General features: G+C 39.3%; 2 protein-coding genes across 8 annotated transcripts in view; one reads left to right on the top strand and one right to left on the bottom strand.

Annotated features, from left to right (window-relative positions):
• Positions 1 to 3371: 3371 nt before the first annotated feature.
• Positions 3372 to 21304, bottom strand: part of LOC308394435 (carboxypeptidase O-like) — a 25843-nt gene continuing 7910 nt past the window's right edge. For 2 of the 7 annotated variants that reach the window (XM_080878774.1, XM_080878777.1), the window contains 9 exons: positions 13360 to 13483; positions 12058 to 12097; positions 10375 to 10476; positions 10190 to 10294; positions 9579 to 9695; positions 9228 to 9321; positions 5525 to 5727; positions 4867 to 4951; positions 3372 to 4774 (listed from right to left, as the gene is read on the bottom strand). In XM_080878774.1, coding sequence (XP_080734900.1) covers positions 4509 to 4774; positions 4867 to 4951; positions 5525 to 5727; positions 9228 to 9321; positions 9579 to 9695; positions 10190 to 10294; positions 10375 to 10476; positions 12058 to 12097; positions 13360 to 13427 — 1080 coding nt within the window. In that variant the 5' untranslated portion in view covers positions 13428 to 13483 and the 3' untranslated portion in view covers positions 3372 to 4508. Of the gene's footprint in view, positions 4775 to 4866; positions 4952 to 5524; positions 5728 to 9227; positions 9322 to 9578; positions 9696 to 10189; positions 10295 to 10374; positions 10477 to 12057; positions 12098 to 13359; positions 13484 to 13794; positions 18094 to 21304 lie in introns of those variants that run through there. The other 5 variants (XM_080878773.1, XM_080878775.1, XM_080878772.1 and 2 more) reach the window with 5 other exon arrangements.
• cpo (carboxypeptidase O) overlaps positions 18476 to 21304 on the top strand; it is a 15579-nt gene continuing 12750 nt past the window's right edge. The window contains exons 1-4 of the mRNA XM_080878779.1: positions 18476 to 18558; positions 19900 to 19939; positions 20667 to 20768; positions 20849 to 20953. Of these exons, the coding sequence (XP_080734905.1) occupies positions 18491 to 18558; positions 19900 to 19939; positions 20667 to 20768; positions 20849 to 20953 (315 nt within the window). The 5' untranslated portion in view covers positions 18476 to 18490. The remainder of the gene's footprint in view (positions 18559 to 19899; positions 19940 to 20666; positions 20769 to 20848; positions 20954 to 21304) is intronic.

Here is a 21304-nt window from a genome sequence, read left to right as displayed (position 1 = left end):
AGGTTAACCTGAACCCCGGGGATTCAATAATGGCATTACTTTAAAAATGTAAAGCCTCATTGGATGAAGCCAATAAATGCCTTGTGTTCCAGCTGAGCTCTGCAGATGTTGACCAGCTTCATATCAGAGATGAGGAAAAGGTTGTTTATGCCTGTGGTATACTGTACCTGAACTCTGCTGTATTTGAAAGTATTAGAACCTGTTTTATATTTTTTATCACAGTTGCTGCTGTGGTTTGTCAGTGCCTGCCTGCTAATGTGAGGCTGAATAACGCTGAACCTTAATCTTCATCCCAGGATAATGTTCTTATGAAACATTTTAACATTTTTTTTTACACCTATTTTTTCCCTTTTTTTTAAACTTTCATTTTTGTGTGTTCGTTAAAGTGGACGTTTGTAACATTAGATGAGGAAAAAGTTGAAACTCCACCCCAGATTTATGCTCTTTATGTATAAATCTTATACCACATGACCACACACCCAGCCCATCTTTCTTGGTGCCCCATTGGTGAATAAATACTAATGACTGGGAGGATCCGGGGCAGTATCCAGGACACACTGGAGAGATTATATCTCCTGACTGGCCTGGGAAAACCTCGGTGTTTCCCCGGATGAGCTGGAGGAAGTGATTGGGGAGAGGGAGGTCTGGTCTTCTCTGCTCAGGCTGCTGCTGCCCCCACATCCTGGCCCCAGATAAGTGAGAGAAGATGGATGGATGGATGGGTGTTTAACATTTGTTTTTCTTTTTTCCAGTTCAATCACACAATTGAGTGGATTACTTTCTAAAGGTTAATTGTGAAATTTCTGAAAAGACCTTTTCTGTTTTTAATCAGCTTACACTGTTTCTAGATTTTTCTAATGCATTTTCTTATCTAACCTTCTCCCTGTTATGCTCATAGAGTGAAAACATGTTTATTAGGGGTGCAACGATACACAAAATTCACAGTTCGGTTCAATACTTTGGTGTCACAGTTCAATATTTTTTTGATACAAAAAAATGTTCATGCCTTTTTAATTTGTCATTTATTAAAATTATAAATATATATTTTAACTCAAAAGTACAGTTTTTAAATTTAATGTTGCTGAAACAACAAAGTAATAAAAAAAAATAGATCTCTCTGATCGAGAAATCACTCATCTTTGGAAAAGAGAGTTTATTACAGAGAAATGTCTCTTTCCAAAATAAAAGCTATACTATACACTTCTTCTGGGCTATATTCTCAGCAGCATATTAAACATATCAGGTCCCCATAAGGAGAATCCTGTGCTAACGGCTGTCTAAATGACTCGGGTAAAGTTTGTACCATGCGTGCTTGTTGTTTTTGTCTGCTTCCACTTGTCTTTGCACTAGGATGATGTCGGAGTAAATGTGCAGTCATATTCATTGTGTTCCCACTAGTTCTGTCAGCGTAAATCTCGTTGAAATGACGTTAACGCCACAACACCGCAAATCTCCGTTAACGAGCTACCGCCGTTCGCCCCGTGCGTGGGGCTGGACGCTGTCAACACTTTAACGAGCTAACTGCGCTAATGCACTAGTTCCCACCAATGTAATTGAGCATTGTGTGGCACATCTGACATACTGTATTTACTGCGTATTCCTCAGATGTTCTGCCTCTCTAAGATGTTCTTTTTAGGTCTGGTTATGTTACTTACTTGTTCCCAATAAACCAAAGTAGGTGCAAAATGTTCCACAAACGGGCTCTTTTTAGTGTCACTTACTTACCTTTTGTAGCCCTTGTTCCAACTTTTTGGATGCCAAATTAAAAATGGCCTTACTTTTTAAAAAAAGAAATGTTTCACTTTAAGTTTAAATTGGTAATATATTTTCTACGCTGTAAAAAATATTCATAAATTAACAACTTTTTTCCCATATAATTTTGTACAAACTGTTCCTATTATTTTTAAAACATGTGAAACATCAATACGATTACAAAAAAATAGTTGGTAAATTAACACGTCAAACAACCTGTACCTGGGGAAAAACATTATATTTAGTTTTGATCAGAAACAAAGGCCCAGCTCAGGCCCTCTACAGTGTAACTTGAACAGCAGTGAACTTTGAAATTAGCATATAGGAGGCCATCGCAGATTGTGTAATGTGAACAGAGACAGAGGGGAAGAGACTGTGAGAGCTCCTCAGTTGCCTTAGCAGCGCAGCCTCATTCCTCCACAGTCGGGCTTCAGTCCGCTGTACTGCGCGCTTCACAGGGCTTCCCTCACGGCTTCCCTCACTGCTTCCCTCACGGCTCCCCATCAGTTAACCCTGTCACACTCCGCCTGGTCTCCATTTATTCCATCGTGCTCGAGATTTATAAAAATCTGATAAAAAGAGAAGAAGAAGAAGGAAAAGAAAAGCAAACAGAACTCTGGGCCGCCTCCAAGTTTCCTAAATGCCCCTTCTCCGGCTGTTATGAAGGAGCCAGAGGTAAGAGCACACAGTTTTCCACATCTGAATCATCCAGGCTGAGGTGTTAAACTGCTACAGATGGCACCAACACCTGGCCCCAGACCCGGTATAAACAGATAAGGTGTTAAACCCTATTGTGTTTAATGTTATTATTATTATTAACTTCGTTCCTCTTCAATATTGTTCAATATTGATCTTTTCATAAAAACTAAATATGAGTGATTATTTTTAAAAAGCAGCTTTCATTTCTTGTTAATCGTGTTGTTTCCCTTCAGTTTACAAACTGATTAGTGACTAATTCCCTGGTTAAAAAATGCAATCAGTAGACCTAATGTAATGTAATGTAATTTCATCTCCTAACTTAGATGATGCAGAACACTAAATAATGCACTTTCACCTACGGATCATTATCCCCACACTGTGTCAGATTTGTGTTTTTACCACAAAGCCATTTGCAATCAGGAGGGTTTTTTTTTTTTTTTAATGTCCTCATGTGTTTAATTAATCACCCAGCTTCTCACTCAGTTTTCCATTTTTTTCTCTCTCTCTGTCTGTATAATTAACCCACCTGTGACTAAATGTGCGATCAGACACTTACAGCCAGACAGCCAGTTGATGACTGATTGTTAAACTGGAAACTGTTAGTGGGATTGGTGCTGATTGGTGCTTGGTGTTTGCATGTTTGTATGCTTTGGCTCTGATTCTAACTTACCTTCTGTTCCTTTCTGCGCAGGAAACCAGACCTCATGAGAGAGTTGTCTTGTCTTTGATCAGAAACAAAGGCCCAGCTAAGGGTTTAGTCAAAAAGGGTTTAGTCAAAAAGGGTTTAGTCAAAAAGAGGATGATCGCTAATGGAGATAGCAGTGACCGAAGCTCCAAGCAGAATGATCGTCGTGCATTTTGAGTCCACCAGCTTACATCAAACATGACACATTTTGAGCAAAAACTCTGTTGTTCAGTGAATAAACTATGATATTTAATCTTTAATTCCACACTATAGGAAGTTGAAGGGAAATGCATTTAAAAAGCTGAAACGCTACAGTGCAGTCGATGCACACAGTACAAATACATTCTCTGAAGTCACACATTAAAGTGGGCCTTGTTTACTCTACAAAGTAGCTTCAGTTATTTAGCAACAATCAGTTTCATCAACTCAAAAATGGGAGAACATTTCAAATAAAGCCAAATTAGCTTTTACAGTGTAGCTGTAGATTCGTATTAATTAGTAACTGTCTTCAGCCATGGGTGAAGGTTTTGTTTGCACATTAGGAGGTTGGGCATTAAGTGGGGACCAGAGGGATGCTCACCCTGGAAACTTTATGCAGAGTTTTGACTCACTTGAATGCTTCATTTATCTTTTGTTTACTTCGTGTTAGAAAATGTATTTATGTAAAAGAAAACACAAAAATCTGCAGTCACTGTGCTGACGGTTATGTTATCTGTCCCTTGCATCACTCCTGAAATCTGTTTTCAGTACAGAATGTCTATTTTAATCATTTGTGCATTCCTTTAGACTTAGTCCCTCAATGAACAGAACATATGATACATGCATGAAGGAGACAGAAAGGGCTTGGAGCCTCTTAATATACGTAGATTAATTGTATATCTTCTATATGTCATTTTATAAAACAATATCCATCATCAAGAATAATTACAGGCACACTGTTTTAAAACTGTTGTTGTCTCAAATGTCCCTCCTTTGTCTGAAAATATCATGTAAATATCAATGTTGTTAAATAAGTTTTATGTAGTTTTATTTTGTTTTACATTCTTTTTATATAAGGCATTCAAAAGACTTAGATGGACACAAAAAAAAGTCCTGATAGTCTTGGGAATATTTCAACACACCAAGTATTGGCAACTAATTAAAACTGCTATAACTTCTAATCATTTTCTTTAAACTATGTGAAAAAGTACAGTGGCTGAGGAGATGCTCTGCAAGTACACTTCATGGATTAGAATTTTTGAGTACAAAGAGTTGTACATCAACTGCACTTTTTTAGAAAGCAATGAAACTTTAAAACTCTATTTCTGAAAAATTACTTGAAGAACTAAATATAAGTGCCACAAATTGCAGAATGACTGAAATCAAACAGCTCTCATCTCAGGGTGGCTCCAGTGACACCTGCTGCTAACAGTATGCCGGAAAGGGTCACAGCAGTGTTGGCTACAGCACCGTTAAACGTCTTGTCGTGGGCGTAGGTGATGATGTACAAAACTCCTCTGTAGGCCTCCTCGCATGTAGGCTGGATCTGATCCTCAGGAAGCTCAAACCTGTATGTCCCATTGTCTCTCAGCTCAAAGATGTAAGTTAAAGGGATCCCCTGCATCCGAGCCCAGTCAGTGGCTGAACCAGTTATGGGGTCTGGAGAAAGAAAAGCAGCAGTTATATTTTTTTAAAAACACAGAGATACTGGCAATAAATTTAACTGGCTAGCAATTGATATATAAACCCACATAATACATCGGGCGGGGTTCCTACAGTGTAGTTTGTTCGGTGAACCTTCCACATTGCTTCTGTTGCTCCCTGACCAACCATCATCTGAGGAATCACAAAGAACTTGTCATACAGTCAATAAAATATGGATCCAGACAACCTTGTTCTTGTTCTGTATGAAAAATTTAGTGGTGATATGGAGATTTCAGTAGGCAATAAATACAGATTTAAATGTTATCAGTTCCTTGAGTATCCCGTTGTCTTAGTAGTTTTCCATCTTCCAAAAAATTCCAAAAAGCTGATTAGCTTTTTGGAATTTCTGGACTGCTCTGTACATACTTATTAAAGGCACTGGTTATGTTTTCATCCTGCTGTGTTTTGGTCCACATGCACACTCAAACATGATTGCACTAGGCCTTATGTATATTTTAAACTCTATAGTTTGTGTGGAATCTTGTTATCGTCATTATTGAACGTCCATTTACCTGTTTGCCATTCCACTTTTATCTATTACTCTTTTACTAGATGAATTAACAATAATTACTCATTCTGCTGGCTGTTTGCCTTTTTAATATAAATGCATGCACGATTAGTCATTGTCAGGCTATAAAGATACATATGTGTGTGTATGTTAATTTTTTTTTTAAAAAGCATTATTGCATTTGTTGGCATAAATACCAGTTCATCATAGTTGGGAGCGGTGTAGTTGGGGTGTCCGTAGGGAATCAGGAGCATCTGGCCATAGGAGTGGATGTTGAGGAAACACAGGAAGCTGTCCTTTCGGCTTCTTACAAAGTCAGTTACAGCCCTGGTCTCGAGCTCAGACATAGCTTTGCTTCCAGGGTAGAATTTTGAGCAGCAGTTAAATGAAACCCCAATAGCTGTGAATAGAGGCCAAGGAGGATGATATGAAAGACATATAACAATAATACCTCTGTTTTCAAATTCTTTTAACAAAGGTTAACCTTTTTACATAGTTGTGACCTGTTAGGTTGTAAAATTTGGCCAAAAGCTGCAGTTCCTCTAATAGCCACTAAAGGCTGCTTCATGTGTGACTCCTGTATTAAAATGTCCAGAACATTAAAAACCATATTGGCTTTTTCCACCTCATTTTTTTTTAAAGAGACAAGTAGTTAAACAGTGTCTCACCTACCTCAGATGAACAGCAATACACAACACATTCGTTTTATCTATTTTATGAGAAATAAGCCAAAATGCAGAAGCAGTGTGTAAAAAAAGAAGCATGCCTTACTGCTTCTGTGGAATTAGAAGGGTAACTAGCACCAAGGTCCTGCTATTCAAATTCACACTGATCATCAGCAAGTGCAAGCACCTCTAAAGAAGCAGAGGTTTTGGAAGTTTTCTGGAGCATTCATGTGTGTGTTAACAAAATGCTAAGATATAAGCTCAGAGAAGTAATTGTTCCTATCTATTGAGAAAAGTTATAAGGCAAGGCAAGGCAAGGCAAGTTTATTTGTATAGCACAATTCAACAACAAGGTGATTCAAAGTGCTTTACAGAGACATTAGAAACAAAAAACAAATAAAAAGCATGATTTAAAATTGATTAAAACAAGCAAATAAACTAACTAACTAATTAACAAACAAACAAACAAACAAAACAGTATATAAAATCAAAACAGATAAAATCAGAACAGTAGATAAAATCAGTAGTTAAATGTAAGTTTTGAAATTTAAGCTTAAAAGTGTGGATTTGGTGCTTTATTCAAATGCAGCTGAGAACAGGTGAGTCTTCAACCTGGATTTAAATAAACTGAGTGTTTCAGCTGATCTGAGGCTTTCTGGGAGTTTGTTCCAGATATAAGGAGCATAAAAGCTGAATGCAGCTTCTCCGTGTCTGGTTCTGACTCTGGGAACTGATAAAAGACCGGATCCAGATGACCTGAGGGATCTGGAAGGTTCATACTGGGTTAGGAGGTCATTGATGTATTTTGGTCCTAAACCATTCAGAGCTTTATAGACCAGCATCAGAACTTTAAAGTCTATCCTCTGACGGACAGGCAGCCAGTGTAAAGACCTCAGAGCTGGACTGATGTGGTCCACTTTTTTGGTCTTAGTGAGGACTCGAGCAGCAGAGTTCTAAATGAGCTGTAGTTGTCTGACTAATTTTTTAGGTAGACCTGTAAAGATGCTGTTACAGTAATCAAGCCTACTAAAGATGAATGCATGGACTAGTTTTTCCAGGTCCTGTTGAGACATCAGATCTTTTATCCTTGAAATATTCTTGAGGTGATAGTAAGCTGATTTTGTTATTGTCTTAATGTGTTTTTCTAAGTTTAGGTCTGCATCCATCACTACACCCAAATTTCTCGCCTGGTTTGTGGTTTTTAGATGTATAGATTGAAGTTCTCTGGTGACCTGTAATCGTTTTTCTTTGGCGCCAAAGACTATTACCTCAGTTTTGTTTTTGTTTAGCTGGAGAAAATTGTGGCACAACCAGTCATTGATTTCCTCAATGCATTTACCAAGAGCCTGTACAGGGCCTTGGTCTCCTGGTGACATTGTGATATATATTTGTGTGTCATCTGCATAGCTGTGATAGTTTATTTTGTTGTTCTTTATAATCTGTGCCAGTGGGAGCATGTAAATGTTAAACAGAAGGGGTCCCAAGATGGAACCTTGGGGAACTCCACATGTGATACTTGTCTGCTCAGATGTGAAGTTACCTATTGATACAAAGTATTTCCTGTTTTCTACGTATGTTTTGAACCAGTTTAGTACAGTTCCTGAAAGACCTGTCCAGTTCTCCAGTCGTTTGAGTAATATGTTGTGGTCAACTGTATCAAATGCTGCACTGAGATCCAGTAAAACTAAGACTGACATTTTTCCACTGTCTGTATTCAGACAAATGTCCTTAAACACTTTGGTCAGAGCGGTTTCAGTACTGTGGTTCTGTCTAAAACCTGACTGGAAGGCATCGTAGTAATTATTCTGTTTTAAGAAGTAATTGAGCTGTTGAGAAACTGCTTTTTCAATGATCTTACTTAAAAATGGGAGATTTGAGATCGGCCTGTAGTTGTTCATTTGTGTCTTGTCAAGATTGTCCTTTTTCAGTATAGGTTTGATTACTGATAATAAAGAAAAGTTGACGATCTGTAACAGGTCTGACTCTAAAGTCTTTGAGACCTTTTTGAAAAAACTTGTTGGCAGGACATCTAAACAGCAGGAGGAGGAGTTCAGTTTACCTAAGATGTCCTCCAGGTCTTTGCTGTTAATAGGGTGAAACTGTTTCATGGTGTTTAAACAGTTTTTCGGTGGACACAGTACATATCCTGAATCTGCTGTTGATGTACCAATTGCTTGTCTAATCTTTTGGATTTTGTCTGTGAAGAATTTGGCAAAGTCATTGCAGGCTATGGTTGAATGAAGTTCAGCTGCCACTGGCACAGGAGGGTTTGTTAGCCTGTCAACTGTAGAAAATAAGACCCGAGCATTATGGCTGTTTTTAGTGATGATGTCAGAGAAGTAGGACCTCCTTGCACTCCTCAGTTGTAAATTATAATTGTGAAGTTTCTCTTTATAAATGTCATAATGAACCTGGAGGTTTGTTTTTCTCCATCTGCGCTCAGCTTTCCTACACTCTCTTTTTTCGTTTTTCACCAGTGTGGAGTTTCTCCATGGAGACTTTTTCCTTCCAGAGATAACCTTCACCTTAATGGGAGCAATAGTGTCCATTACATTTAACATGTTAGCATTGAAGCTATTGACGAGCTCATTGACTGACCCTCTGGACAGGTCAGGTGTTAATGGGAAGACCTGGTTAAAAATTTCACTACTGTGTTCAGTTATACACCGTTTTGTGATCACTGTTGTTGATATATTTGTGTGGGCTGAGATTTTACTTTCAAAGAAAACACAGTAATGATCAGACAGGCCCACATCAGACACAGTAATCTTTGAAATGCTCAGGCCTTTGGAGATCAGTAGGTCAAGAGTGTGTCCTCTATTATGTGTGGTCTCTGTTACATGCTGAGTCAGCCCAAAGTTGCCCAGAGTGTTACTCAGGTCTTTAATGCCATTTCCACATAATTTAAAATCCACCATTACACAATGAGAAAGGTTATTCAAGTGGAAAACATTCATAAGTGTTGCCATATTCCCAGAAGTAGTCATCTTAGCTAATTCACTACATGGTCAGGGAGGTGATGGTTTGAGTTGAGTCAGCCATACACGCCTGTATACCAAAGTATTCTACAGTGAAAATGAGACCTCTATCTGAAAGCTAAAGTTTGAATGAGATTGGGTCATGCAACAGGACAGTGATTCCAAACATATCGGCAAATTAGTAAAAATAGCTGAAAAAGAAAAGAATCAAGATGTTTCAATGGTTCAGTCAAAGTAAGAACAGCTGCATCACTCACTTCCCCAGTTGGCATCAAAGTTGCGGTTGAGATCGGTGCCATAGCAGCTGCAGTCCTCAGGACCTGGTGACCTGTTCTTCCTCCACAGTCGAGTCTGAGTGGAGCAAAATGTTCAGTCAGTCATAAATAGAATGGCAGCACAACATTTTTGTAGATATTAAATGCTTCCTGTGATTGATGCTGTTCATTATTATTCCATGTGTCTTACTGTAAAACATTCAATTATTTTGTACTTGAAGGTTTTTGAGCAATAATCATCCTATTATATCCTGTTCATCTGTGGTTTGAGATCCTGAGTGCACAACCCTAGAAATGTAATTGGATAAATATCTATCAAATACGAGGACTGACTGTCTTATTTTCCCACGTGTAGATGTAGCCGTCTATATTGAGCACTGGAGTGACGTAGAAGTCCACGTTCTTCATCATCTCTTCCATTTTGGCATCTGTTTTGTATGTCTGCAGAATCTGTTTGGAACAGACGAACACACATCAGGGGCAGGCTGACACACTGGAGGACATTTAGTTATTAAATTAGATTCATTTTGTCAGACAGGATGTTTTCTCCTCACAACAGAAAAAACAATCAGGACAACAAATGGAATAACGAGATTTGTTGTAAATCTCTTTTTTCCTCTTTCTTTTCCATCTCTCTTTTTGTGTGTGTGTGTTTTATTTTGTTTCACTCTATAACGTCCACCACATCCACATTGGCGACCAAACTATAAGTTCATATGTTCATCTGTTAATTTTTTTTCAAATATTTCAAAGAACATTTAAAAGTAGAAAGAAGCTTGGCCTGTTTGGAAAACCTGTAATACCAAAATGTATAAGACATTATTTAAAATGAAATGTTCTTGTTTCTAGAATAAATGTGGCTAACAACACCCCCTAGCATTAACTTTACCCCTAGAAGGGTCCCACGAGTCCTGGTGGAGGTATATTGACAGCAGCTCTCTTACCTCTCTAACAAAGTACTGGCAGAAGGCTGGAGCGATCCACTCTCTGGCATGTATTCCACAGTCCATCCAGATAGCTTTCTTTTCCTTTCCAGTATTCAGGCCAATCTGGAGAACAAATATCAAACATCCGTGTGCATCAGTATCCGTTTGGCATATGCCAGCTTGTGATCTGAAACTTTGTTTACCTTGAGCAAGCTAATATCCCTGCTTTCATAGGTCTTTCCATATTTCACCACGGTTACAACATCAGGGTGATCCTTTACCATCTGTTCCATCCAGCTAGTGATCTGCAAAGTGTAGTACCAACATTGGCAGCATATCAAAACTCTACTAAATTTTCACTGGTTATTTATCCATGAATTTGCACATCCATCATACATACATTTTGATTCAAGAGTTTATTTGAAACTTTTGGAGTGATCTTGACTAATAGTTCTGCAGACTTTCCAAAGGTCTTTCAAAGTTTCATTTGGACGATGGTTTCTTTTTTTTACTCATTTTCAGTCTAAGCCACTATAAATTATTCAAGTATAACAAGACACCTAACTCAAAGGGTAAACCAGTGTTGCATCTCTAGAATAAACAAATTAGCAAAGAACCAGTTTTAAACTAAACTTATGGAATGCTGAAGCCAAATAGTCATCAATCTATACAGAGTAGGTCAAGAGAGAGCTACAACAGTCCTGGACTGTCTGAAAAATGTGAAGGAGCCTCTGTTGTGGTTTGGAGTTGTATTTCAGCCAGTGTTATTGGTGATATTTTTCAACCCCCAAATAATCCCGAACACAGTGCCAATGCAGTCAAGCATACCTGGATAGACAAATACACAATAGAACACTATCAGTCATGGACTAGTCCGCAGACCCTGAAATTGAAACTTATATAAGCAGTGTGGAATCATCTTGATGGAATAAAAGACAACCAACATCCAAAGAAGAGCTTTAAATGTCTTTGGTGAAGCCTGGAGAACACACGGAAGCCTGTTTGTGTTTGTATATGCCATTTAGGAAGTTATTATAATCTTGAATATATTGAATGAAAGTCTGAATATATTGAATGAAAACTGATGTTCCAGCAGCTCTGGCGCCATCTTGTGTTTTAGATGTGTAATATTATAACATGCGATGTTGCTGCAAGAAGTAGCTCTGTGAATAAGTTAGCAGGGAATCAGTATTCCTATGTAAAGAAGACATAAATCTATAGAAATGCTTGTAATGTACAAACTAATATCAGTAACAGGGTACAGTATGGTACTGCAGACAACAAAATTTAGGTGCTGTTTAATCATGGAAGACCGAATGTACTGAACCTTTTGTTTACCTTACTGAGGGAAGTGCTAAACATGCAAAAATAAGAACTAAAAAATAAGAATGTAAAGCTGGACCCTCCCTAGCCTGCTCAACGGCTAGGTCTGGCCAAAGTTGTGTATTGCAGTCAATATTTTCAGTACCTTTAGTTAGTTATAAGTACTGGGAATAAATCTGTACATCTGGTCTGATGAAGAATATACTGATTTATTGACTAAGTTTCATCACCAGTAGTACAACAGTGATCGTTGTTATTACTATTCTTCTTATTATTATTATTGTTATTTGAACGCGCCTACCTGTTTACATATGGGGGGGCACATAACATGCTATATACTCAGATCACGAATAATAAAATTCCACACACACCAAACCACACCACCCACAACCACACCCAAAACACCTACCAACCCCCTAACACCCCACACCACCCCAAAACACAACCACCTCCAAACACACCCACATCACACCAACCGTGTGTGTGTGTGTGTGTGTGTGTGTGTGTGTGTGTGTGTGTGTGTGTGTGTGTGTGTGTGTGTGTAAGTGTAACAGCCACCTCACCTCTGTCAAAGGGTGGTATTTATAGTGGTCGTACTGCACTCTGTTGCACATAAAAAACAAGAGAAACATGAGAAGCAGTGGAAGTGGATCATACCTAGGGATAGGTACCGGTATCCGGTGCCATTATGGTACCGGCTCTGACATAAACGGTAGTAACCAGACCGAAAAGCAGCGCACATTTCGGTGCTTTATTTCGGTGCTTTTTTTTTTCCTGAGAAGTCATACAGTTTGGATTCTAGCCAATCATTTTACCGTTGCAAGGATAGTAGGCGGGCCCAGGTACGTACGTTCTTTTAGAGCAGATCTACAGATTAAAAATGCCCAAGGCGAAGTGGTCAAAAGTCTGGCTGTACTTCACAGCAAAAGATGCAAACTCACCAGCCTGCAACAAGTGCTTTAAGGTGATACTGTGCAAAGGAGGTAACTCCTCGAATCTGACGTCTTCAAGAAATTTTAAGAAGTCGTAGCTTTTCTTTCCAAGCTCCTTAAATAAACACTAGAAAACAGGTCCTACATATTTTTATATACAGTTTATGCGCATTGAATGATATATCCTCGATAAATGATCACTAGAAGATTCCTCACAGTGTTACTGGAGTTCATGGTAATTCCATTCAGTGTGGTTAGACAATGTTTCTAAGATTTTTGGGGTCGAGTACAATAACCTCAGTTTTATCTGATTTCAGAAGCAGAAAATTCAGGAAAGAGTTCATTCAGGTGTTTGTCTTTAAGACATCTCTGCAGTTTGAGTGTCATTGGACTTCATGGATTGATAAAGCTTGGCAAGAGAACAGGACTACGTCACCCACATTTGAGACATTACGAAACCAAACATAATTCAAAATAATTATATGCGATAAGTGTTCTGTTGGGCTCATATTTATTTGGGGTGGATTTGTTTCTTTTAAAGCAACGAGCATCTGGGACGACCGGGGTAGAGCAAGCCCTCAGGTGATAGCTGCATTGCTGGCAGGTTGCACCAATGAGACTATCTTGTGGTCGTTAGTGACCTTTCCCATTTTGATGTTTTAGGCCTTTTGCAAGCCCTTTGTGTTCCCTTTGTATACCCTTTGTATATATATATATATATATATATATATGCATGCTAAGATACTGCGCAGGACCCTCAAGCTCCCAGGCCTCTGGTAGAGGACCTGAGCTTGAAGGATCGACCGTCCACAGGGGCGAGTAGGGATTTTTTATTTTTTTTTGCTAAAAACCTGAAAGTACAGTAACTGATATTTTGAAGGTAGTTCATCTATTTACAGAAATGATCAAACTTATCTAATGAAGAAAACTCACCTCTCTTTTGTTGCTGTGCCCACTGCTGAGAGCAGCACCACAAAGCTCAGCCTTACAGAGATAAGCATCTTTGTGAAAGTAAAAAGTCCTTGTAACAGTCGGCTATACTGGTCGCAGGAAAGCCCTATAAAAAGACGCACATTTGCCTTCAACACAGACCACTGTAAGCATACTATCACTTGTTAATAATTGATCTGAACTAACAGTCCTTTATGGATGTGTAATCCATTTAAATCATCAACTGCATGAAACCATAGTCGAAAAAAACTGTTAACTCCAGTGTAAACTTTTTGCTGCCATCAGCCGCTGTCACGTTCTTTCTCAGTTTTATACTTTATGCACATATTTTCCAGAAGTAACATGGAAAAAATATTAAACATGGAGTGAAATATGTGCACAAAACATTATGGAATAAAATGGACTTCACCCTCTTACAGAAGCAATAATGAGATGCAGAGAGTCTTCCTGATCCTCCAGAAAAGGACACAGAGTGACTGATTAACTAGTTTGTCCTTTACTCACGAATGAACAATGATTGGTTTATATTTTAAGTTGAGTCTGTCTGTTGGAAAAGCTGGAATCAGCAAAGACGCTGCAAGCTGATAAAAAAAGAGCAAAGGTCTTTTCAGAAATGTCACAATGAACTTTTAAAAAACACAACTGTAAGTATCACACCACATTACCCTGTTAACAGGGATTTTCTTCCAGTCACAAACAGGACTGGACAGCGGTCAGTCTGTCAAGAACATGCAGGTTCATATATCTGTGGAAGTCCTACCTATCCACTGTGCCTTTCACCGATGATGCTAACATTTTTATATTTACTGTTTTTGGGTTACGCAGCAGGCAGGAGGGAGGGCCCATATGAAGGACTCATAAGGACTCTTGTAAGGACTCAGAAACAGCAGGTTGAACTTAAAGGGAACCCTGGCTATTAACACATATTTGCGCTAAAATATGTACTGTGCCTTCAATAACATATATGTGGTATTAAAATACACCAAATGTTTTCCTTTTAAGCACATTTTATATAAAACCGATTTACCAGTAGACCGCCATTGTTATTTACTTCTCAATGCACTCTGTGCTGTGACGTCACATCTTTGCACCGCATAGAGTTCACAGTTAGCAGCACACTGGAAATGGCTTCCCTATATGGAAAAGATATATATAAATCTTATAAAGTTTGTATCTGTCTTGTGTGAAACTTGTATGAAAAGCATATAAGAGTGAAAACAGATATAAGATCCCGTGAAAAATTATATAATGAAACTTGTATGTTTTGGATACTTACTAAAACAATGTATGAAAGTAATGAGAAAGTGGCCACTTTCATGAGTAATCACATATAAGTTTTTACTATTTCTTTTCCTTTTTTTTTTTCTTTTTTTTTTTTTTTTGTGTCCCGTTTGGATCTTTAGCCATCAGAATTGTTGTCTTAAGGCCAAGAAAGATGCCAAGCGGATTTATTTTACCAAGTGGATCATCATGGCCTTGCCATATTGGTCCATTTGATTGACCTTTATTATAATTATGAATTTATTTTATTTTCAGTTGCTACAAACGAGACAGACATGACTGGGGGATAGGACAGGGAGAAAGAATGAAAGAAAGAGAGGGAGAGAAAGAAAACCAAAGGGGAGAAGAGACGGTGAGAAGGGGGGGAAGAAAGAAAAAAAAACAAACAAAACACCTGGGTCACCTGTATGGAGAAAAAAAACAGAAGAGAAAGTGTGGGCAAGAGATATTTTATTTTGTATTCTTATGATCACAGTTATAATCAGAATTATCATTGATTAATCATTTACCATTGTTGAATCAGTTGACAGAATAATCTTTGAATCACATCTATGTTACTCTGAGCAAATACTAATGCACACGGATTATCAGTACTTTAGTCAGTCTATTGTTGTTCTGTATTATTCTTTCTAGTTGCTTAGGCTGTTAACCGCTCGGACTTGTGGGTCCTGTTGGGCCCTGGGCTGTCTACATTCAGTTCTGCACGTACTCAGGCCTGTAACAACATGCACACACTTATGTAAAACACGCACGTTCACACACACACTTAGTAAGAATAGGAGGGTCGTCTGAGGACAGTTTTTCTAATAGATATACTTTCACAAAATGCACAATATAATACACACTTGTTTTTCTCTAAAAGTAGCAGTTGATGTCCATATAAGGAGAACTTTTTGAGTGTGGGGAACTGTTATCATTTCCAGTAAAGATCTAACTGTGACGTCATCATGGTAATATAAGGATGCGGGACGGTCCATTCGCGAACCAACCTCAACAAAAGCAAACAACAAAGAGCAACATAATAAAAAAAAACAGCACCATCACAATAAACTAGCTAGCAGTAGATATCAGTAGATACTAAATAATAAACGATATTGTGCAGCACGCAAGATAGACAGTGCACAATGTGCTTTGAGGCAGCAGCCAAGAAAGCTGTAGTCTGCGTCTGTGAATACCCGTGTGTACACCTGAGTGCATACCTGTGTGGATCAGCATGCTTGCATTCCAAAGGTTTCACCATGTAACGATCTGCTAGGGAGTGTGGGGGGGCCACAGCCCCTTCCTCCAGGGTATGAAGCAGGTATGGAGGAGATCAAAACTCCAGACATCCAGAGGCCCCCAGAACACAAGAGACCAAGGAAGACCAACAGAGGGGCAGCTGCGCCACTGTCCCAGTAAGAGCTGAGGAGAGTCCCAGATGAGGGCTCACTCAGCAGCCGCGGAGCAGAAGCCAGGGGGAGTTGCAGTGACGCGCCCGTGAGCTCCGCCGGCAGCCAGCTGTGCCTGAGTGACCGAGCCCCAGGCCGAGAGGCCGGGGGCACCCCACCTCCGAAGTGGCCCGAGCGAGCCCCAGGCTCCAGGCCCCGATAAGCGGCCGCCAAGGAGTGAGCCGGTGTGTACCCGGACGCCCACCCCCAGACACAAAGAACCACCAACGCACCGATACCTGAGGGAGTCCGCCACTGGCAGGGGAAGTGGTGGTGGATGGAGATAGGCCCCCAAACCTTGGAGGGCCTGAGATGTCCCCAGAGAGGTGGCGTCTGATACCCAACCTGACATATAGACACAGACATACAGGCACACACAGACACAAACATCCATTCCCACCCTCATGCTCTCATATGCACTTACTCCACACTCAACCAACGTGGAGACAGACATGAAGAGACGCTGTACACACGATCACACTCCCCAAGCGTACTCTACGAACCGGCTCTAGGTACCCTTGCCCCTGGAGGGGGGAATTGCACCCAGACCCAGGTGGTGTTACCCTTTTCCCTGCGGTGGGGAGAGGCAGACCGCCCGGACTCCGTAGCAGCAGGGAGGCCCCACACTACAGACCGCAGTCGAACGGCCAACTCCTCCTCCTAGACCCCCGCTCCAGCAGGCCGCAGAGAATGGGGGTGAGAGAAGACTCCAAACCTATTATTTTCTTTTCTATTTCTTTTCCATATGGGTCTGTTCAACCTTTCCAGTTTGAACCAGAGCAAACCGATAGAGAGAATGAAAATAGTCAATCAGTACTTAGTTTAGATGAAGATGAAAACAATCCGTCACACGAGGACGCGAGAGTGAGGGAAAACTATTCAATTCAATTCAATTTTATTTATATAAATCACAACATAAATCGCCTCAAGGCGCTTCATAGATACAGAGAAAAACCCAACAATCATATGACCCCCTATGAGCAAGCACTTTGGCAACAGTGGGAAGGAAAAACTCCCTTTTAACAGGAAGAAACCTCCGGCAGAACCAGGCTCAGGGAGGGGCGGTTGGGGTGAGAGAAGGAAGACAGGATAAAAGACATGCTGTGGAAGAGAGACAGAGGTTAATAACAGATATGATTCAATGCAGAGAGGTGTGTTAATACATAGTGAGCGAGAAAGGTGACTGGAAAGGAAAAACTCAATGCATCATGGGAATCCCCCGGCAGCCTATGTCTATTGCAGCATAACTAAGGGAGGATTCAGGGTCACCTGGTCCAGCCCTAATTATATGCTTTAGCTACTGGTGTCTATGCGGCTGCTTGCCAATGGCAACGGCGACTGAGAGCGTTTGTTGTAAAGAGCTCAATTTTATGGCAGCAGCTATCCATGGTATCACATAACTGCATGATAAAAACATTACTAGAATTCTAAGTTTTATTATACAGTGAAATTACGATATCGTTATTTTTACAGATTCTCCATGCAACATAGTGCACCAAAACTTTGAAGCCGTCGTGCCAAACTAGGTATCCCCGCCAGAATTTGTTTCCCCTGCATCGGGAGCATACACTGGCCTTTCGAAATCATGGACTATCAGTATCCCACGTTCGTGATTTTTAGTTCTTAAACACTTCTTATAATGACTAACTACTCCAGAAATTTGGGAGATGTTAGCTCTTTATACAGTAAAGTTACAGTGGGATACAAATAATATCAGGCTGATCATGCCACAAATTTGTTCCCCTGTTCAAAGACTTAACGCTCCTGAAATTTGGGAGGTTTTGGCTCAGTACAGTGTTGTACAGTTACAGAAAGATATAAATAATGATCAGTCAAAATGTCATTGGTTTATTTAAATAATCCCGTCCGATGTTGTGCCAAAGTCCCAACGCAGGGGAAACAAATTCTGTCGGGGATTCAAAATTTGGCACGACACCTGTCGCCATTGACAAGCAGTAGCGGCATAGACACCAGTAGTTTTCCCTCACTCTCGCGTCATCGTGTGACGGATTGTTTTCATCTTCATCTAAACTAAGTACTGATTGACTATTTTGTGTCATGTTTTGTCTGCATATTTTTAAATATGCAGACAAAACATGACACTGGCCAAGATAATAAGGCTGATAGCAGCAGTCAAGAATGAAAAGTAAGAAGTTTGCATTTACAAAAGAGAGCGACTTTACATGTCAGCACAATCACCGAATTTTATGGCCATGATCATGGGCAGTTAATGATATAAATAGATGACGGATACATTACTTTCCATTGTAAAGTAATTCACTTAGTCATTTCAGATCAAATATTAACAAGTAGTAGAATGCAACACATGTATCTCTTTACTGGGCTTCTCTGGAATCAGTAAAGCAGACCAGTACAGACAAGGACTTTACTTTCACAAAGAGACAATGCTTGACTGTGTGGGAATGAGTTTTGTGTTGCTGCTCTCAGCAGTGGGAGCAGCAACAGTGGAGAGGTGAGTTTTGTTCATTAAATAGATCTGATCAGGGGTTGTTGTTTTTTTAAATAGATAATTACCTTCAAAATATTCTTAGCATACAAATCCTTGTGATGTTGGTATAAGTTGGACAAAGCTTTCACTTTTGTTACTTCCTTCATTTCTGCTACTCTTCACTATTTGCTGACTTTCATTGTTTAAAGTGGTACACTGAAGATTAACGGCTGGGAAGCGTTCAAGACGTTAAGATGGTGTTGAGAATTTTAAAGTATTTTTAAAGAGTAAAAATGATCTACACATCGACACATCTGCACATCATCAGCTACAACCTGTTTAACTAAAAATAGCTTAAAGACAAATAAATATTAAAACTGAGATCATTTTGTATATTTATGTGTACACAAACAAGGAAGTTGTCTTGATGTAATTTTTTTATTATTATAAATACACATATATTCTAACTATATACAAAAGGGTTTTGAATTGGGGACAGGGGTCAATATGGGCTATGGGCTGAATATGGGCTATTGTAAGACAGTTGAGCAGAGAGCAGGGCGTGGAGGGTTGTAAAGTATCCAATGGCCTAGTGAAAGAAACTTTATTGTGCTTTTAAATATATAATAATTTTTCATTTGGTGGTAGCAAGATTTTTTTTTAAGTTTAAACATGCTCATCTTCATCCTTCTTCTCTGTAATAATATGGAGGAGGCTGGCTGCTGTAGTCTATAGAGCAGGGGTCCCGGGAGCAACTTGCAGCCCACGTCACCCCTACTTGCGGCCCGTATATTGACATGAAGAAATATAATTCAGTTTGGCCCTTGAAGTTACTTTTTTTGTTAGGGAGGATTTGTTTGTTGTTGAGTGCAATGTTAAAATAAGTTTTTTCTTTTTTGTACTACTTGAACACTTAAGTCGCCCTCACATGAGACGTCAGCGCCGGCAGTGGCCCACAGCTCATTTAAGTTTGAGACCCAGGCTCTAGAGCAAAGCATTTTCCTATTATAGCACTTCAGCTGCTCAGTAGTTCATGGCACCTTTTCTCTAATTTTTTATTTCATAATGTGTCAAACATGGTTGAACAGATTCCTTTACTAAACACCTATGTTGCTGTAATTTGTGCAGAATGTGGTTTTGTGAAAAATTTGACAATGGACCCTTGTACCATCACCGATGCTGGCTTTTTAGCTTGTACTGACCAACAGCTGGATAGACTGCCTTTGAAGCAGTTAAAAATTGATTATTGCAGGCTTGTAATTTTAAAAACTATTAACTACAACCCAGATAAAAGAGCATACTATTATTGAGGTATGATTAACGTCAACTGCTTCTCAAGATTTTCGTGTATTTTTTGTGCAACAGAGCCCAGTATGACTACTATAAATACCACCCCATGTCAGAGGTGAGACACACATAACTCAGATGTCACATCTCTCTCACACACATGCACACACACACACATTTTCTAAAATATGCTGTTTATACAGCACTGTACAAAAGTCTTGAGCTAGCCCTCATTTTGTTAATGTTTTCCAAGAAAAACAGGAAACAGATGCAATAATTTACTGGAACATGCAACATTTATGGAAATGTGATAATTTTGCACCTCGCCCCTGACTCCTCTGTACAGATTGATCCCGATTTGAACCAAATCAACCTCATCACTCCATAAGACCAATTTTGGTTCAATTCAGTTTTATTTCTATAGCACCAAATCACAACAGTTGGCCAAAGGCACTTTCTTTGCTAAGTTGTCTATTATAGCGATGCAACACCGGTTTATCCCTTTAGATATGTGACTTTTTTAACTTCATATTTCCATAAGTTCATGGTGATTTAACAGTTGTTTAATGCACACACACAAAAAAAAAAACAATACTCTTCTTGAAATGGCCAGATACAAGAACTGGACTGAAAATGGGTGAAAAAGAAGCAAGTTACCGAAGAAAAACTTTGAAGGATATCCAGAAAATCTGCAGAACTATTGCTAAAGACCCTAAGTCTGGAAGCAAATTATCAAGAAATGAGGGGTTTGATACATGTTTGTGCGTGTGTGGATATTAGAGAAAGACAGCTAACCAGTCAAACGTTTGTAAGACTGCAGTATATGTTGGTACTCCATTTTACAGATCACTAGCTGGATGGAACAGATGGTAAAGGATCACCCTGATGTTGTAACCGTGGTGAAATATGGAAAGACCTATGAAAGCAGGGATATTAGCTTGCTCAAGGTAAACAAAGTTTCAGATCACAAGCTGGCATATGCCAAACGGATACTGATGCACACGGATGTTTGATATTTGTTCTCCAGATTGGCCTGAATACTGGAAAGGAAAAGAAAGCTATCTGGATGGACTGTGGAATACATGCCAGAGAATGGATCGCTCCAGCCTTCTGCCAGTACTTTGTTAGAGAGGTAAGAGAGCTGCTGTCAATATACCTCCACCAGGACTCGTGGGACCCTTCTAGGGGTAAAGTTAATGCTAGGGGATTTTGTTAGCCACTTTTATTCTAGAAACAAGAACATTTCATTTTAAATAACGTATTTGGTATTGTAGTATTTCTTTTTAACTATTTTAAGTTTGAATTTTCCAGAACACGCATAAATTCTATTAAAAAGGGTGGAGATTAACCTAACCCTACCCCTAGTTTGATTGCCAGTGACCTGACCTGAGTGTGATTGATGTTAAAAGGCAATAAATATATAAATAAAATTAAGATTTACAGCAAATCTTCTAATTTGTTGTCCTGATTGTTTTCTGTTGTG

This window comes from Rhamphochromis sp. 'chilingali' (assembly GCF_963969265.1).
Source record: "Rhamphochromis sp. 'chilingali' genome assembly, chromosome: 3".
Lineage (NCBI taxonomy): Eukaryota > Metazoa > Chordata > Actinopteri > Cichliformes > Cichlidae > Rhamphochromis > Rhamphochromis sp. 'chilingali'.
This window is presented reverse-complemented; position numbering and strand designations above follow the sequence as displayed.